The 18,284-nt window shown below is 45.6% G+C and overlaps 1 protein-coding gene across 3 annotated transcripts; it reads left to right on the plus strand.

The window, feature by feature from the left end:
* Positions 1 to 497: 497 nt before the first annotated feature.
* Positions 498 to 18,284, plus strand: CIPC (CLOCK interacting pacemaker). Of its 3 annotated transcripts, XM_059914735.1 has the most exons (6): positions 498 to 1,179; positions 2,089 to 2,261; positions 5,234 to 5,401; positions 6,559 to 6,746; positions 11,172 to 11,341; positions 14,703 to 18,284. In XM_059914735.1, the coding sequence occupies exons 4-6, from the start codon at positions 6,611 to 6,613 to the stop codon at positions 15,594 to 15,596; spliced, it is 1,200 nt and encodes a 399-aa protein (XP_059770718.1). In that variant the 5' UTR covers positions 498 to 1,179; positions 2,089 to 2,261; positions 5,234 to 5,401; positions 6,559 to 6,610; the 3' UTR covers positions 15,597 to 18,284. The 3 variants fall into 3 exon arrangements, with proteins under 3 accessions (XP_059770718.1, XP_059770716.1, XP_059770717.1); XM_059914733.1 differs by lacking the exon at positions 2,089 to 2,261; XM_059914734.1 differs by lacking the exons at positions 2,089 to 2,261; positions 5,234 to 5,401.

Raw genomic sequence — 18,284 nt, forward strand, 5'->3', positions numbered from 1 at the left:
ATGGTTATTGAGGACTTGAAATGTGGACAGCGTGAATGAGAAACCCACTTTTCATCTTATTTAATTTTAATCAGTTTCAATACCTCCTAGTGACTAGTGGCTAACCTACTGGACACGTCAGCTCTAGAACTTGCCTCTACCGGTGAGCAATCTTTACATTCACCCGTGTCCTCTTTTCCACCTGTGAAGGAATTTTTCTAACCTAAGAAGTAACCTTCACTGATTCAACGCATCAGAACTTTAAATGCTCCCAACCCCTTTTTTTCTTTAGTGTGTTCGTTGTGACACTTCAAGAACTGGCGTGAGAAACAGGATCCATGTGAAACTCAACATCTCGGTCAGTCGCACAGGACAAAGTGAGTCATACATCAAATGACATGAAATCATCCCACAAGAAATGCTGATTGCGTCCCTGCCTCGTGAAGCACCGTCTGGAGGGATGGTAGGGGACGCAAACCAACCGCCCCGACAGGCGTGGCAACAAAGTGAGCAGCGCGCCGGGCGGTCCGGGCAAGCCTCCTTCGGGCCGAGACAAGGCGAGGCTGCCAGCCTCCCCTCCCACGCCGGCCGCCTCCGCACGGGCTCGCGTGCAAGTCAGCATGGCCTGTCCCGGTCCCCAACCCTAACGGCGTGCCGGTGTACAAACTGAGAGAGCTGTTTCCCCCGACCGACTTCCACCCACGCCCCCGGGACAATCACTCCTCCTGCCTTGTCCGCTAGAAGCCGGCCCACCCCGGCTTCTCCGGACCCCGCCTCTGAACCACGCCCCCTAGCAGCTCGTTGCTCAAGATCCCCGTACAAAATGGCGGCTGGGCCTGGAGAACCAACCATAGAGACGCCCACCTTCCGCGGAGAGCGCGCCGACCTCTTAAGGACGCCCGCGCCTCCCTGAGAGGCGTGCCGACGTCGTCTTCCGGCGGAGACGAAACAGCGGGCGCCGCCAAGGGCCCTTCTAGGAGAACAGCGAGCAGTCTCAGTGGTGCCGGGTCGTCCGAGCCGTGTCACGTGGCTGGCGAAAGCAGTCGCGGAGGCTGGGGGGAGGAGAAATGGGCGGGAGGACTGGGGGATAGCTTGAGACCCGACGACGACGGGGTTGTCATGGAGCCGCGGGGCCGGGCTCGCGCATGCGCCACTCTACTCGCGGGTCGTCCGGTCGCGGAGCGGCGTCCCCGATCCTAGGTGAGAAAAGGAGGGCTGAGGGTGAAGGGGGAGGGTTTGGGCGAGGAGCGTGGGAAAAGGAAGTGGGAGTAGGGGAGAGAAGAAGGGAAGCAAGGTAGGCAAGAGGCAGAGCCGGGACTTTAGGGGGACAGAGGGCCAAATGATGGGAGCAGGGGGTGGTGCGTTCCTCCCCCGTTTAGTTGGTCGGTTTTGCTGCGAGGGTCAGGACTGCGTGGCAGAGGAGGTCGCGGGTGAGGAGGGGGCTGTGTGTGGGGAGCAATTGGGGTAAGACTGTTAGGGCGGGTGAGCCCTGGTCTAGCCCTGGGGGCAGCAGTCGGCTGGGCATCCCGGCGGGGGAGCGCCTGGAGGCCCGCCGTGCTGGGAGCAGAGGGGCAGGGAATGGGTAGGTGAGTGGGCGCGGGAGCTGGTAACCCTGTGAGGGTCCTGGGCCTCCCGTTTGGGGATGAGGGGTAGTGCTCTGCTCTGGGCCCGGGGCACAGGTGTGCTGTCTTTTTCAGAGACTTGCTGTCACCCACTTTGCTGGTTCTTTCCCCTGGGTGACCAGCTTGCCAGGCGTGGTGCCAGGGGGTGGGGAGGTGGGAGAGAAGGTGGGCATTGCCAAGTAAGGAGTTAGTGGTTAGTGTGGGCGGGTTCAGAGGAGCTCTGATCCAGGCCCAGGGCACAGGCCGCAGCCAGGTTCCCTGTTATTGCCCAAGTCCTGGCAGTAAGCGTTGCCTGGGCGTTTGCCCTGGGAGGCTGGTGGTATGCCAGTCGCAGCACAGTCCTAGGGTCTGCCCAGTTCTGCCCTGCTGAGCTGGCAGGCTGGTGGATGCCTGGAGGGCTCTCCTGCTGTCTGGCACAGATGTATCGTGGGCTGGTGCGAATGGGGGGTGGGTGGGCACTGTTAACTGTGAACCCTTCTCCAAGCAGGGGATTTGAGGAAGTTCTCTAATCTTATCTCCTCTTTGAAAGAGGAGAGTGGAGTTTGCCATACCAGGTTCCAAACAGAGGACATTGTATGTTCAGGATCTTTGACATGAATTTGCAGCCAAGCTGGAGCATGGAAATGGATGTGAAGGGGAAGATGAATATTAGAGATTTAGGTAGATGGGTTTTTTTTCCTCCTTTGTTAAAAAATCCACAGACATTCCCCCAGAATGGTATCTCCGAATATGCAGACCAAAAGAAAATGACTTCAGAGAAAACCTAGTAATGTATTTATAATTCCTAGTAATGTATTTATAATTCCTAGTAATGTATTTATAATTCCAGCAATTACTCATGGCTTTCTGGGTGGTAAGGTCTTAATTTTCTATGGCCTTGTCACTTTACGGTATTTAAGCCTCTGCTTCGGCTTTCACCTCACACCTCTGTCCATGCATGCCTGTTAAACACATGACACATTTTTAAAAGAACTTGAGCTCTCAGGAAAGTTGCCAAGTATCTATAAAAGGAGAGATCTGTGAGCAGCATTTCAGATCCTTCCCTTGTACACCTTGGGTCTCCTTTTTATCGTAGGCCTAAATCTCCATAGAGATTGTTTGTGGATTAGACCAACCTCTAATTTGGTTGCTGGATTTACCCCTGAGGTTTCAGCTTAGAATAAGGGGTGGATGAGATACCTGTTTCCTGCAGGAGACCAGACCTGGACCCGAGGTGACCATGGTGTTTGGAAATGCAGACTCTTGACCTTCAAGGTGTTCAGGTATTTTGGTGACAGCTCAGCTGCTAGGGCTGTCAGCAAGACTCAGCACGACAGAAGGGTTGTTGGAATTTATTATTCTGTGAGTACCTCACACATTAATTGTTGGGTGCTGAGGTTGCAAAGATGAAAAGACAACCCTTGAGGTTGAAGAGACGAACAGATAATTAGACTCTAATGTAAGAAGTGCATAAATAGAAGAACCAAGTGCTGTGGAGCACTTGTTAGAATTTTATCTTATACCTATTTACATAAACCTCTAGATTTATTGATTCACTTTCCATTGTGAGTTTTAGTGTGTATTGTTCTCTGTGGGAACCTTTTGGACAGTGTGTTACATGTGCACTCGTAAGAGGCCCATTTCGGGTCAGTCCAAGCTTAACTTGGAGTCCTAATGCAGAGTTAGGCTCGTGAGGATCTGAGATGTTTGTAAGGCAGTCGTAGTGGTTTCCAGTTTGTGCCAGGGAGCAGAGATGGCACAGTGGGTATGAGCTTGGTAACCCATTTTCAACCCCTGGTCAGCTTATGAGCATCCAACTTTATTGTAAAATAATACTGAAGAGGCAAAAAAAAATCTTGAGGTTTTCAAACTTCGCTATTGGTGTGGCCCTGGGTTTGAGAGCACCAGTAGTAAATGCCATCACTCTGCCTCTCTCTTGTCGAGGGCCTCGTCTGGTGCTGTGTATGAATGGGTCTGTTGTTCACTGGCTAATTGACGTCCTCAGCGTCACTCCCAGGAGGGAAGTGCCTCTTTCAGGGAGAATAGGTCAAGTTGGCACGTAGCCCTTCATTCTCTTTCCCACTTGAACTTCCCTGGGACACTAAGACTATCTGCTGCTTGAAGAGAACTTTACTTAGGACAGTGGCTTCCACATCCAAAGCAGTCATTTTACTATTCTAAAGTAGATTATGTGCGTTATTTCCAGTTGCTACCAATTCCCCAGGATCTAAAATTTTAGCATCTGTTCTCCTTTTAACGTCAACGTTTCAGCATTTTGATTCCACGACCAATATTGTCCTATTGTCAGATGAGCCAGATAAATTCCTGTGTCTTTTCTGTAGCTACGTTGACTACACTTTAATAACAGTAGCAAGATCTTGTTCATTGTCTTGTCACAAGGCTTGTAGAAGTTGGAGTGCTTTATCTAAAATGCCTGTGAAATAATCCATTTCATAAGATAATGTGAAACTTTGTCAAAGTCTTAATTAGTTGCAACTAACATGAGCTATCTTCCTAATCTAAGTCAATAGTAGGGTCAGACTTGAATTAAGTCTAATTGCCCATCCACCACCGATGTTTGCTTCCATTTTTGAAAAAGCCCTCTATTCACTTTCAGACAGTATTATTTCAGGAAAATGAAGCTATGTACATTTGTTGGGTTTCATACAAAAGGATCCTGATTTAATTAGAGATAGTTTTACATTTTATTCTGCTTTTTAAACTGGATTGTCCATGCTGTCAAACTTCATAGCCGTCCAGTAGAGAGATGTGCTTTTGCATAGTGCCATGCAAGATGTGACAGTGCCATTGTTTATCTTTCATGCACGTAGTACTAAACGTGCTCTGTCAAAGAGTGCTTGGTTGACATGGGTTGAATGGGGAAGCCAGTCCCCTTAAATGAGTTAAATATGGTACACAATAATTTTTACTTGGAATTGAGTTTAAAATTCTGATCAGTGTGCATTCCCTTTAGTCCACTTCTACTGTATGCAAAAGTATGAGCAAGAGGGTTTCTCAGGGATGCCTGTAAACCTCCTTGTCTTCTGTTTAATTTTATATTGAATCCCTCCTCTGCTTCTGGAGTAGTTAATGTTCTTCACTAGATCCTGTATTAGCAGCAATGTTCACACTTGGCATTTTCAGGGTATTTCAGATACAGTGCTGTTTGGCAGGGGGCCATGTTTCTCTCTACTCAGAAGGACAAATGGATGGAGTCGAGAATGGATTGTGAATAAAAACGCCACTGGGTGTTGCTTAAACCTACTATCTTAGTCCATTTGGGCTGTCATAACAAAATACCGCAGACTGGGTAGCTTATAAACCACAGAAATTTATTTCTCACAGTTCTAGAGGTTGAAAGTCCAATCTCAGGGTACCAGCATGGTCCAGGGAAGGCCCTCTTTCAGGTCACAGACTTCTCACTGACTGTGGTGGAAGGCGCTAGGAACCTCTCTGGAGCCTCTTGTAAACCTCTAATCCCATGAGGCGAAGCCCTCATGACTTAAGCCCCACCTCCTAATACCATCATCTTTGGGGGTCAGGATTTCATATATGAATCTTGGGGGAACACAAACATTCAGACTATAGCACTTTGCAGTTCCATTATTATTATTGTTTTCCCTGTTGGTCCCCTGTTCTCTTTATCCCTGCAGTATCCTTACAGCTGGCATCCCTTGGCGATTCAGAGGGCCTTGTTAAAATATCTTGAAGGGCTCGTTGCTCCCATACTTTGCACTGTTAGCCTAGATCTGGATCTACTTTGGACTAGCTGTGTGTCACTGGATCAAATCTAGGCTTCTTTCCAGGAAGTGGGCGACCAGGTCAGTTTGATTCACTCTAAACCCCCATTCCTAGCACGATGCCTGGTTCATAGCAGGCACTTGATAAATATTTTTATTTATTTATTTATTTTAAATTATTTATTTATTTATTTTTGGCTGCGTTGGGTCTTCGTTGCTGCTTGCGGGCTTTCTCTAGTTGTGGCGAGCAGGGGCTACTCTTCGTCACAGTGCACGGGCTTCTCATTGTCGTGGCTTCTCTTGTTGCGGAGCACGGGCTCTAGGCGCACGGGCTCTAGGCGCATGGGCTTCAGTAGTTGTGGTGCATGGGCTCAGTAGTTGTGGCGCACGGGCTCAGTAGTTGTGGCTGACGGGCTCTAGAGTGCAGGCTCAGTAGTTGTGGTGCACGGGCTTAGTTGCTGTGCGTCATGTGGGATCTTCCTGGACCAGGGCTTGAACCCGTGTCCCCTGCATTGGCAGGCGGATTCTTAACCACTGCACCACCAAGGAAGTCCAGTAAATATTTTTAAATGACTGAATGTAACTTATCTGAGCCTCAACTTCCTCCTCTGAAAAATGGGATAGCAACTGAGGAGGACATTGTGAGGCTCAAGGAAAGAACCTTAACAGCAATAATGTTATGGGCATTTGTGGAATCAAAGCACTATTATATATGGTCTTATGTGTGCATAGAAGTGCTTTTTAAGCCAAAATGTAGCATGCATATATAAGGAGTTGTTTTTACTCTGTTCACTACCTCATCCAAAGAAGTGGAAAGTTAATTTGAGAAACTACACTCTGGGAGGTGGCAGAAAGTCCGGGGCCTGCAGTTGTATCCTGGGAAGCAAGCCTGGTCCGAGGTGGGCATCCCCTCTGCTTTCCTCCCTCAGGGAGCATTCCAGAAAGCCTAATCAAATGTGTCTTTGTTAGCAGTTTACAAAGCTTCCACTGAGAAAGTGGTTTGTGTGCTTTGCATTTGTAATGGAATTAGAGGGCAGTGAGAGGACAGTGAACCTCCTTTTGGGTGGAAACCATTCTACTGTTGAGTAAACTTGTAGCCTTTGTCAGCTGAGACCGCTGAGAAAGTGCACACACAGCAAGTGGGCGCACCGGTGTTCTTTGCCCTTAGTTTACTCACCATTTGCCTCACCTGTCTCAGCCCTTCAGGCAATGACTTCTTATGTGATTGTTTTTCACAGGGCAGTCCAGATGAAAAGAGTACTGATGAATGCACTTCCAGCCCAGTAAAACATGGAGAGGAAGAACCCATCCAGAGAGGGCTCTAGAAGGCTCTCAGCCAAACTAAGCAAAGGCCCAGAGATGAAAAAAGTGTCTCGTCAACTCTGCATGGCAGCTGCTGAATCAGATAAGGACTCTGGATTTTCAGGTTAAAAATACCTTATCATTTCTACATTGTAATGAATGATTTGCCTGAAAAACGTCCTCTGTAAAAACTCATTTGTGTGATAAGGATGGGAAGATTTCACCCACAGGAGAAATAGTTTTCTGATCTCTTCAAATGGTAATTCTGTGGCCATATGGCGGGGTACTCATCCCAGTCATGGTGGGGTTAGTTCTGAAGGAATAATTTGACATCTTTTTTCCACTTAGACTCTCAACTTTAAATCTTATATTTCCAACTGTGGCAAGTGGTTACTGGAAAAATACATTTAAATACTCATAATTCTATTGTCTTACCTCCTTTTTCATAGGAATAGTTACATTGTAGGGAAGAAAACCTGCACGTTGTCACCACATATAACAAATTAAACAAAAGTAGTATATAATTTGTTAAGATAACTTTTTTGCTGAGAAAGTATTTGCTGTGTTTAAAAACATTTCCCCCCATAACCCATCCCTGCCAGTATTTGTGCCTTTTGTATTTGGACTATGAGCCTCCTGGCCCAATTCCAAACTTGAGTATCTGTTAGAGACGAGAAAGCAAGACAGTTTTCCTTATTGGTTTGTCTTATACTTCATCTGAAAGGACTAGTTGCATACCCAGTAAATCTTTTAATTTTGTGCCAAGGCTTTTTTATTTCCAGGTCTGAGAGTAGTGGCTTAAATATGGCTCTAGTGTCAACATTTTGGCCCAGGGGATGCAGAGGGGTGATGCCGGGGGATTCTGGCTGGGTTAGCATCCTGAGAGTGGAGCCCTCTCCTGGAGAAAGGTTTATATTATCCAGCCCACAGAGACTTACCAGTCCACCGTGTTGATTTATTAATTTATAGTGAGAAATGCAGCTGTTAGGAAGACTAGAACTCTATCATCCTTAGATTGGTGTATTTTCTCCCTGTAGGTATGCTGCACGGGAAGCCAAATTATAAATAGACTGTTGCTCAGAGGAACAGAGCACCGTCCTAGGGATTCGAATAAGGACAGTTCAGGGAAGGGAGGGTAGGTTTATAGCCCTTTGGGTTTTTCTTCTCAATCTTTTTTTTTTTTTTTTTTAATTTATTTATGGCTGTGTTGGGTCTTCGTTTCTGTGCGAGGGCTTTCTCTAGTTGTGGCAAGCGGGGGCCACTCTTCATCGCGGTGCGCGGGCCTCTCACTATCGCGGCCTCTCTTGTTGCGGAGAGCACAGGCTCCAGACGCGCAGGCTCAGTAATTGTGGCTCACGGGCCCAGTTGCTCCGCGGCATGTGGGATCTTCCCGGACCAGGGCTCGAACCCGTGTCCCCTGCATTGGGAGGCAGACTCTCAACCACTGCGCCACCAGGGAAGCCCCCTCTTCTCAATCTTCTAGCATTGTTTCCCAAGCTTGCCTCATCATAAGGCTCATCTGAGGCATTTGTTAAAAATACTGATCACCAGACCCCTCTTCTGGAGACTGTGATATTGAGGGTCTGGGGGAGGACCTGGAATGTGAGTTTTATATTTTTACAAGTGTCTCTGGTGATTCCTGTGATCAGACAGGTTTGGGAAACTTTGCAGGCCTGGTGTCTTTTTTCTTCTTTCTTTTAATATCGTGTTTGGTTTTTGTCTGTTTTTCATATCATGAAGGTAATACATGCTCATGGTAGAAGCTTAGAAATTTAGGTACATGCAAAGAAGGAAACAAACATTAACCATAATCTCACCCCCTGTTATTCTCAATACTGTGGCCATTTTGGTACTTCTTCCAATAACTTCAGTTCTGTCAGGCCAGCTGTTCTGTAGCATGTCCCAAAGTCTGGATAGTTTTTCTGAAAGTTTCCTATTCTCTATGCAGAAGTGCCTTAAGAAGTATTGTGCTGTTCAGACATAAGGCAGTATCAAAATTCATACTCAAATTCACTATGCTCCAGAAAGTGGCCCGTGAATACCTTCAGCCACATCTGGGCCAGGTGCCAGTGGTTTCGTCACTGCCTGAGTTATTGTTCCAGTTACCTTGGGATGTGATGTAATTTGCAATTATTAATTAGCTGCAGTCCATATTGAGATTTTTCCCATTGTCCCAATAGTGGCCTTTATAATTGTTAGTCTTTTTGTATATTTGTTTGTTTTGGGTCCAGAACCCAGTTGAAGGCTGTGCATTTCATTTAATTGTCCTTGTCTTTTTTTTTTTTTAATTTTAAAATTTATTTATTTATTTAATTTTTGGCTGCGTTGGGTCTTTGCTGCGCTGGCTTTCTTTAGTTGCGACGAGCTGGGGCTACTCTTCGCTGTGGTGCGTGGGCTTCTCACTGCGGTGGCTTCTCTTGTTGCGGAGCACAGGCTCTAGGCGCATGGGCTTCAGTAGTTGTGGCACGTGGGCTCAGTAGTTGTGGCTCGCGGGCTCTAGAGCACAGGCTCAGTAGTTGTGGCGCACAGGCTTAGTTGCTCCGCGGCATGTGGGATCTTCCCGGACCAGGGCTGGAACCAGTGTCCCCTGCCTTGGCAGGTGGATTTTTAACCACTGTGCCACCAGGGAAGCCCTGTCCCTGTCTTTTAAATCTTATTTAGTCTAGACCAGCTCCCTCATCTTCCCGTTCTTTTTTTTTGGGACATTGTCGTCTTTAAAGGAGTTAGGCCTGTTGTTTTGTAGAATGTTTCACACTGGATTTCTCTGGTAGCTTCCCCATTATCAGAAATAGGCTAAACATTTTTTTAATAGAAAACTAAATTTTTGATGTTATATCCTTCTCATTGCAACACATAAGGTGACTCCTAAGTGTGTCTTATTCTTGGTGACACTCTGATTTAAAGGAGTAGGTGTATACCAGATTTCTTTATTGCAAAAGTACTCTTTTCTCTTTGGAATTAATGAGCAATTTATGGGATGATACTTTGAGATTGTGTGACTATCCTGTTCCCCAACAAACTCTTGACTAGTGATTTTAGCATCCATTGATGATCCTTGCCTGAACCAATTACAACATTTGTGGTTTGAAAATGGTGATCTAATTCTATCATTCCTTGTACATTTTATTAGCTGACAGCCCTCTCTAAAGAAGTACTTCTCTCCTCTGCCCCCTTTTTTGAGCATCATTGTGGATTCACGGAATTTTTTTGTGATTTTGTTTGTCAATCCATTATCATTATTCTTTTTGATACTCAAATTGTCCCACATTTGGTCAGTGGGAGTCCCTTCTAGGTGGCGCCTGTGTCTTTGACATGTCCCCATTTGTGTTGGAGCACTTCCTTGCTTTCTGGGACAGTAAGATGTCCAGGCTCATCTTGCACCTTCCCTGCCAAAGATATCAGCCATTTCTCCAAGGAGCCCTGGTTTCCTTTTTGTGCAGAATGGCATTTAGAAACCAAGATACATGTACAAGGTACGCACTTTTCTTCTGAAGTCCTTTGTTTCTGGCCTAATAGTTCTTAACTAGAGGTGCACATTTGGATTACTTGTAGTGCTTTGTGAAAATAACACGTGCTTGGACACCAGATAAATCAATTCAGTAGAGTGAGGGGAAGACCCCAACACCAGTAATTTCTAAAAAGCATCTTTGGAGAATCTGATTAAATGCAAGTGTTGACAGTTGCTCTCTTCTAAATTATAGTCACATTCCAGTCCTGCCTCATCCAGACGACTCTGAGATTCTTGATGAGCATTTAGGGTATTCCCAGACTCCTTACTGGCAGGGTTACTGCAGTCTCTTGGTTTACTCCAGCAGGGAGCTAATTAAGCCCTTTCTGTATGGATTTCACGTAGAGCAGCCTTCTTTTCTTTGTGGCAGAGAGTATCTTTCCATCACCCATTGTGCAGAACCCCCAGTGGGCACACTCAGCATGCATTTAGGACACTAACAAAGGAGGTGCTTAACTGGGTGGAGGAGGAAAACAAAGAAAGACACATTGTAAACCTCATCTTGGTGAACTTATCCAGAATTTTACAATTAGAAAACTTAGGAGGAAGCTATTTTAATTTCAGCGTGGAGGTAAGTCTTGAGGTTTTATAGGTTGGTTTTGTTTTTGTTATTATTGTTACATCATGTAGTGCCCAGAGCCTCTAAAGGTCTTATTAATCTTGCCCCAAGTCACACGCACACTCCTCTTCCCTTTCAACAACAGATTCTTAAGAGTGATGAGCTAACTATGAAGGCTTTACCCACTTCTCCTGTAGACTGGTGATGGTTACTTTCTCATGAACCCAAATGGATGCAGGCTTTTGTCTGTAATAGAGTTAGAAGGGAAGTCAGCTGTCCTAGGGCAGTGATTCTCAATCTTTTGGGGTGAGAGGGATAATTATGGCTCCCATTGAGAATCCAGTGAAAGTTAAAGACCTACTCCTCAGAAAAATTCACAAAAACACGTATCGCAAATGTTCCATTCCGTTTCAAGGGGTCCATGGCTCCCCAGGAGGACTGGTTAAGAGCCTGAGTGAACTGACCATTTTTCTGCCCACCAGATGGGAGCTCTGAATGCCTGAGCTCGGCAGAGCAGATGGAGTCTGAGGACATGCTGAGCGCCTTAGGCTGGAGCCGAGAAGACAGGCCAAGGCCGAGCGCCAAGCCTGCGAGCGGTGCCTTCCCAACACTGGCCCCCATGGTTGTCATGAAGAACGTGCTGGTCAAGCAGGTGAGGAGGACTGAGCTCTCATAACTTCTTTGCACACTAGAGTTTCTGAGCTTCCTGTGCACAGAGCTTCTCCCTCTCTGCCAAGGAGAGATGTGAGAAGCAGACCACCGGCACCACACCAACACGTGCTTCTGTGCTGGGAAGAGGTTGTGTCCTTTCAACTACTGACGGTGTTTGAAAAAGGAATACAAGAGTCATCACATGTGTTCTCATTTTCCAGACAGTAAGACTATTTTATTTCTGTATCCCTAGTTTGTCCAAAGTGATCTGGAATACTTTAGTCATGTTTAAAGGAACCAAGCAGAAATGTCCTAACTTCTATAGTGCATTCTAAGATATGACAGAATTTAAGGTAGAAACAAGAGGATCTCTTTTTAATTTGACTGGGACTTTTAGAAATATTTTTTTGAGAAGTAGAGGCAATTTCCCTGTTTCTCGTGTTACATTCTGAGCACTTTCTTAGTAATCAGCCTAAGCTATGTCATTAGTGAGAAAGGAGCTCTTTGGGTTAGGTATGGCTATACCAGCAGACTCCACACAGCATTGTTGAGGAATTGAAAAATAACCCTGTTTCAGGCTTTCTTGTATAACTATGCAAATTATGTGATTATTGTCTAGATACAAAAGAAAAGAAGATGTAGATAAAAATCTAAGCTAAGCCCCAGTGTTTGAAACAAACAACTCAATCACATGAACTTAAAGAACATGTAACCTTACCCTACTTTGCTCTAAAGTAGATCAGTCCTTGCGTGGGCCCGTTGATGAGGTTACTCAAAGCTAGTGAAGTTTGAAATCTGGCTGCTGTATGTTGTTGACCTTCCCCCCTTAGGTAGAAGAACGTGGCTGTAGCCTGACAGGAGACCTTAATGTCTTAACTATTACCTAGTTATTGCTGAACAACACAAACTGATTTTCAACAAGGCAACCTGGTGAGTTGGGAAAAAGAATTTGCAGATATTTGCTTGGCAGATCACATCTCAGCTGGAAGCACAGCTCTCCTCACTGAAGTGAGGCGAGAGAATAAAGACATGAAATGGAGCCCAAATGAGATTGTCCAGGCCCCACCAGTGCTTCTCAGGGCTTCCGGTCTCCTGCTCTTTCCTCCCTGCCTTCCTCTCTGGCCCTCTGGTCACTCTTTCTTAGGCATCTTCGTTGATTGTTGTGGGAGAGGCTGGCAGCTCCAGAGGGCTGAGAACAGCCCGCAGTTGCAGGGTGAGTAGGTGGGCCCAGCAGAGCCATCTTCTTCAGGACAAAGGCCCACTGGGAAGGCTGCTGGGCTTGATCAGGAGACAGGAGGCTTGGGGGCAGACTGACCTGATGGAGGAGTCTAGGAGTTTTGTTTTCTCACATATGCTAGAATCCAGCACATTCCAAATTTAAAAGCATTATACACTTTTTAAAATCTCTGCTTATTGCATAATGTCTTAGTTATTGCTGCTTGGTTTTAGGATTTTTCTTTTGAGGCTCTGATTCCAGTTCTGTCACCAGACTGCGTGATCTTACACACAATTACTTACTTAATCACTGTGAACTTCATTTTCCTCATCTTTAACATGAGGCTAGGATTGATTCTAGAGATCCTATGATTCTGAGATCCTATCCAAGTCTAAAATCTTGTCTGGTATTCCCTCAGGTGATTTCAATAAGAATGGTACCTTGTAAAATCTAAATTAGAACAAATAAGCTAAGTATCTAAGTGGGCATAACAATAGCATTAGGAAGAATAATCCAGCGAAATCACCTTGGGAAAGCAACGAGTTAGGTATTTTCTGGATCCATTTGCCTTGTAGGTCAACCCTTATGGCATGAGTGAGCAGGGGGACAGCCTGAAGTTCTGCTCTTGACTGATCTGGACTACTAGGCTGATCTCTTCTTTGAAAGACCCCTGATTTTTGTATCTCCTCTGACGGGGGAGTGTGGTTGCTAGGCCCAGCATTGCTTGCTTATGGACATCCCAGAGTATATTTGAACACCAAGAGGGCTCCAGAATGGACTCTCCAGGTCATCCCAGCCTTTGCACAGGAGATGAACTGTAGTTGAACTTGGCCAAGAGTTCCTAAGCAGGTATCCAAGAAGCTGAAATGTATGCAAATCAGGTGCCGGTATGGGAGCAGAGTCCATCGCTTTCCTCAGATAAATCACATGACTGCACTCAGGGTAAGAGCCTCTGTCAGGCTCTCTCTCTGCCTAGCCTCATCTACACTCATATCTTTGGGCCCAGGTTGGAATTGGACTGGCTTTTAAATATTAGAGACAAGTTCATGGAAAGTCCTTGTAATAAAGAGTCTGAGTCCATCTTTTAAATGAATAAATACATGAGAAAAGTAGCCATGCCCTTCTTTATTAGATTACTATCTGAATCAGTACTTTAATTAAAAAGTAAAATGTATAATTGAGGAGTAATAGAACAAAAGCAATGTAGCAGAACGGTTTGGATGGGTTTTAGAGTCAGAGGATGGAATCCTATCTTCACCACTTAGTAGCTTGGGGACTGAAAGCAAGTTATTTCAACTTCCTAAGCCTCAGTTTCCTGTTTGTGAAAGGAAATGATAACTACCTCATGGGATCATTATGGCGATTCAGTGAGACAACGCATGTGACACGTCACACACAGTGCTAGCCTGTGGTAAGCACCCGTACACGGTGGTTGTTCCTGCCTTGCAGAGCTTTGTGGTAGTCGGGCGTCATTGCCTTAAATACGGGGGCCCATGGACTCCTGACAATATGTAACTTTTTAATCAAAAGTTGTTTTCAGGTAAAAGAGGTTCCAGATGTAACTAAATGAAGGTAGACTGGTGTGAAGTCACTTTTATAGTACTGAGATTAGCACACTTTAACTTATGCCGGCAAATTGTACTATCCATTGTTTTTTTAAAAAAAAAAATTTTTTTTTTAATTAAAAAGATTTTTTTTAAATTTTAATTAATTTATTTAAAAAAATTTTTTTGTCACATTGCACGATATGTGGGATCTTAGTTCCCCCTCCAGGGATCGAACCCACGCCCCCTGCAGTGGAAGCGTGGAGTCTTAGCCACTGGACAACCAGGGAAGTCCCCTGTCCATACTTTTATTGCCTTCCTTGTGACCTTAACTATGTCACTACTTCACCTTCCTACAGTTTCTTTTTCTCGAGTGATAGCACTTGAATAAAGATAGCTATTTCCTCCAGTTTTCCCTTAAGCAAAAAAATATATGATGTCAGACCCAAATGTATTTTTAAGCCACATCTCCAGTCATGTTAAGAAGGGCTACCCCGTGTGTGAGGGAAGCTCGGTACTTACATCTGAGCGTTTGCTTTGCCTCTTGGACAGCTGCAGGTGACACGTCGTGTGCTGCTCTTTTCCTTTGCTTTTGCCTTCAGGGCGGCAGCTCGCCGCAGCTCCAGTCCTGGTCTGTGCAGCCCTCCTTTGAAGTGATCTCAGCACAGCCCCAGCTCTTATTCCTTCATCCACCCGTACCGTCTCCTGTCAGCCCGTGTCACCCTGCTGAGAAAAAGTCGGACTCCAGGAACTACTTGCCCATTCTCAACTCTTACACCAAAATAGCCCCACACCCAGGCAAAAGGGGCCTTTCCCTCAGCCCAGAAGAAAGAGGAGAAGGTGGAATGCAGAAGAAGATCTGTACCGAGAGACTTGGGCCAAGCCTGTCTTCTAGTGAGCCGACCAAGACTGGTGCCGGCCCATCCGGGCCCCCGACTCCAGCGCCCGCCAGCACCAAGCTTGCCGAGGACTCAGCTCTTCAGGGTGTGCCCTGCCTGGTGGCAGGTGGAAGTCCACAGACGCTTCAGCCAGTGTCCAGCAGCCATGTGGCTAAAGCTCCCAGCCTGACCTTTGCTTCCCCCGCCAGCCCTGTCTGTGCGGCAGACAGTACCCTGCATGGGATGGAGAGCAACTCCCCGCTGTCCCCGCTGTCAGCTAGTTACAGCTCCCCTCTGTGGGCTGCAGAGCACCTCTGCCGCAGTCCAGATAGCTTTTCAGAGCAGCGGCAGAGCAAGCACAGGCGCTTTCAGAATACCCTAGTAGTCCTACACAAATCTGGTTTGCTGGAGATCACTTTGAAAACCAAGGAGTTGATTCGTCAGAACCAGGCAACTCAGGTGGAACTAGACCAGCTAAAGGAGCAGACCCGGCTATTTATCGAGGCCGCCAAGAGCAGGGCTCCTCAGGCTTGGGCCAAGCTGCAGGCGTCTTTGACATCAGGGTCAGGTCATACTGGCAGTGACCTAGAAGCATTCTCCGATCAGCCAGACATATAACATAGAAGGCATATTTTCCTGTTACTTGAGTGGTTCTTTTTAACTCTTTTACCGTTATCTACTCCTGTTTCCCAAAGCTTATGTAAGAGCTTTCCTTTTAAACTTAAACTGTTCAGCGGTTCACTTACGAAGCCACGTGCCAATACCTGGCTGCTGTCTTAACCTGTGGTCTGTGCACAGTTTACCTTTGTCTCCGTTCCACTGAGGACCTCAGATTTGGGTGTCCACGAGTCCCTCTTCCTTAGCCTGCAGGCACTTCGATGGATCACGGGACAAAGCGGGAAAGATGCTTGTGGGGGGCCCTTCTAGCTGTCACTTCCCACCATCCCACTCACCGCAATCAGGGATGCAGTGACGCAGACAAGCATACAGAGTGACACCTGCCAAGCCAGGGAGTCGGTGACATAAGGAGCCCTTCGTGGATCTTCCCTTGAAGGTCTCAGTCACAGAGGAAAATACAAGAGGAGGGTGTTTGCATTCCACGAGGCATTGTGCCATTTGGGGGAAACCTAAAATGCTTTCAGATGCTTTGGGCACACATTGGTCCTCGGATGCAAGCACTTAATCACTTAAAGCTTTGTTTCTTTAAACTCGAAAGTCAAGGGGAAAGGGTAGTACCATTAACTCGTACACTTTAATCATAAGCCAGATTTCTGTTAAACTGGTAGGTGAAATATTTCAGATTTGTAAAGTATGGAATGGATTTAGGACCATCTGGAGCTACAGTTGATGAACTGCTTTTTTGACTCAGAGTCTAAAGAAAGGAGAAATGGCTAGCATCTCTTGGTTGAGAGCTGGAAGATTCTGATAATTTATGCTTTTTACTCTCTCTCTCTTCTTTTGAAACAATGCAAAAGAAGATTTTCTTATATGTGAAAATCCTAAAAGAGACCTTCATGGTTCCCGATTGTGTAATGCAAGTCAGCCCTCTGCTACCATCTTTTTTCCCCCTTTTTTTTTTACAAAAGAGGAAAGAAATGATTATTAAGCTTGATAAACTTTGAATTAAAATCATCATAAGGTTATGACATTAAGTCCACAAAAAATTGGGAAACGTTCTTATCCATTTTCTTTCCACATCCAGAGTTTTCATTTGTCTCATGTCACAGTGATGTGGAGCAGAGTCTTCTGTGTTTCTTTCGTGCATTGGATTTGGCTGCAAAGCCAAAGGTGTAGTGGGTTATGTGAAGTCCATCTAGAAATGGAGAGTGTTATGAGAACTTGCAGATGACGCACACTCTTTCAGCCTCACTGTAAACTAGATTTCTAAGTAGTAAAGTTGCCAGCTTTTTATCCTCCCATTTAAAAATTTCATCCTCTTGAAAATCTTTGTACCAGTTACTTTAGTAAGAAATTCTGTATGACCAACTTCATCTTTTCTGCAAGGAAAATGTTCTTGAAGTTCTACCAAGGCCAGAAGCTAATGCTCATGTTTGCTAGGTAGTTGTAACTTTTAACATAGTTTTAAAATTACAAGGCTTCGGATTGCCTGCATTTTGTTCTCAAACGTGTACAATTCAGATATGACCAATTTAGAAGTAAACAACTCAGTAAAATCTTTAGACTCTCCTGGTAAATGCAGAATTATTAGCTGCCATTTGCTTTCTGAAAGATTTCAAACATCAGAGCAAATGTGTCTTTAAGCAGCCTCTGCTCCTTTTAATGTTTTTCTCTTGGCCCACACCCTTTGCCTCTCCTGAGTCTGTGCGGTGCTGCTGGAGCTCTGTTCTGCATGCCATGCTAGGAAGCTTCCTTTTTGGCAGCGTATGTTTGGCAGCAAAGCTCTAGAAACAGGTGCCTTCAGAACAGCCTGGGCACCAGTCATGAGTCTTACTGAGTCAAAAATCTGAACACACTTGCTGAGAACCAAATTTATTCCTTCAGAAAAACCCTCTGTGGAGCCGTATGCGTCTTGGACTCTTCTTCCTAGATTAAGGTTTGCATTCCCTCCTGTCAGGTAAAAGACGATGAAAGCCGTCATTGATCCTCACTGCTGAGTGACAGGGAGAAGCAGCACCCCACCCCCCCCCCCCGGCCCCCGCCCCCGGCTCTTCTCTGATGCTGTAACTCAGTGTGGAAGTCTCTCTGGGCTCTTAGCCTGGGTGCTCTTTACCTAGTGTAGCAGTAAGCAGATGAAGCCACTTAGAGAAGCTGGTCGTGGAAGGAGAGACCCACTGAGGCTAGCAGACATGTGGAGCCAGAAGCCAGATCGGCAAAGGGAGGAACCTCGGAGTTGAAGGATCTCCGTTGGTTTCACAAGGCTGTAAGTAGTAATGGTTTTAGTGATGCGTGATTTGATCTGGTATGAAGTTCTGTGGCAAAGCTGCTGTTTTCTAAAAGCCATTCTTAGCTCAAACCAACCCTTAAGAGAAGTTTTGGCAGGTTGTGTTGGCGGTATTGAAACATCTAGAAAAAGCTGCTGATTGAATTGGTTATGGGAATGGAGTTTGGTGACATTTGTAATTTATTACACTCATTGCTTTTTATCGATTGTGGTATTGTCTGACTTTACTATGATTCCTTCAGCAGAAAAGTAACTCTCGTGCATATATTGAAGTGTTTTTCCAGCTATGAATTCTTTAGGGTAGAGATTTATTTACCAAATGTGAATTCTTTTGAGGAAGTATGAAGTTTTGTAGAAATTGACTGTGAAATGTCAGAGGAAAATAAAAGTCACTTACTTGAAAA

Source organism: Balaenoptera ricei, chromosome 2 (assembly GCF_028023285.1).
Source record: "Balaenoptera ricei isolate mBalRic1 chromosome 2, mBalRic1.hap2, whole genome shotgun sequence".
In the NCBI taxonomy this organism is placed as follows: domain Eukaryota; kingdom Metazoa; phylum Chordata; class Mammalia; order Artiodactyla; family Balaenopteridae; genus Balaenoptera; species Balaenoptera ricei.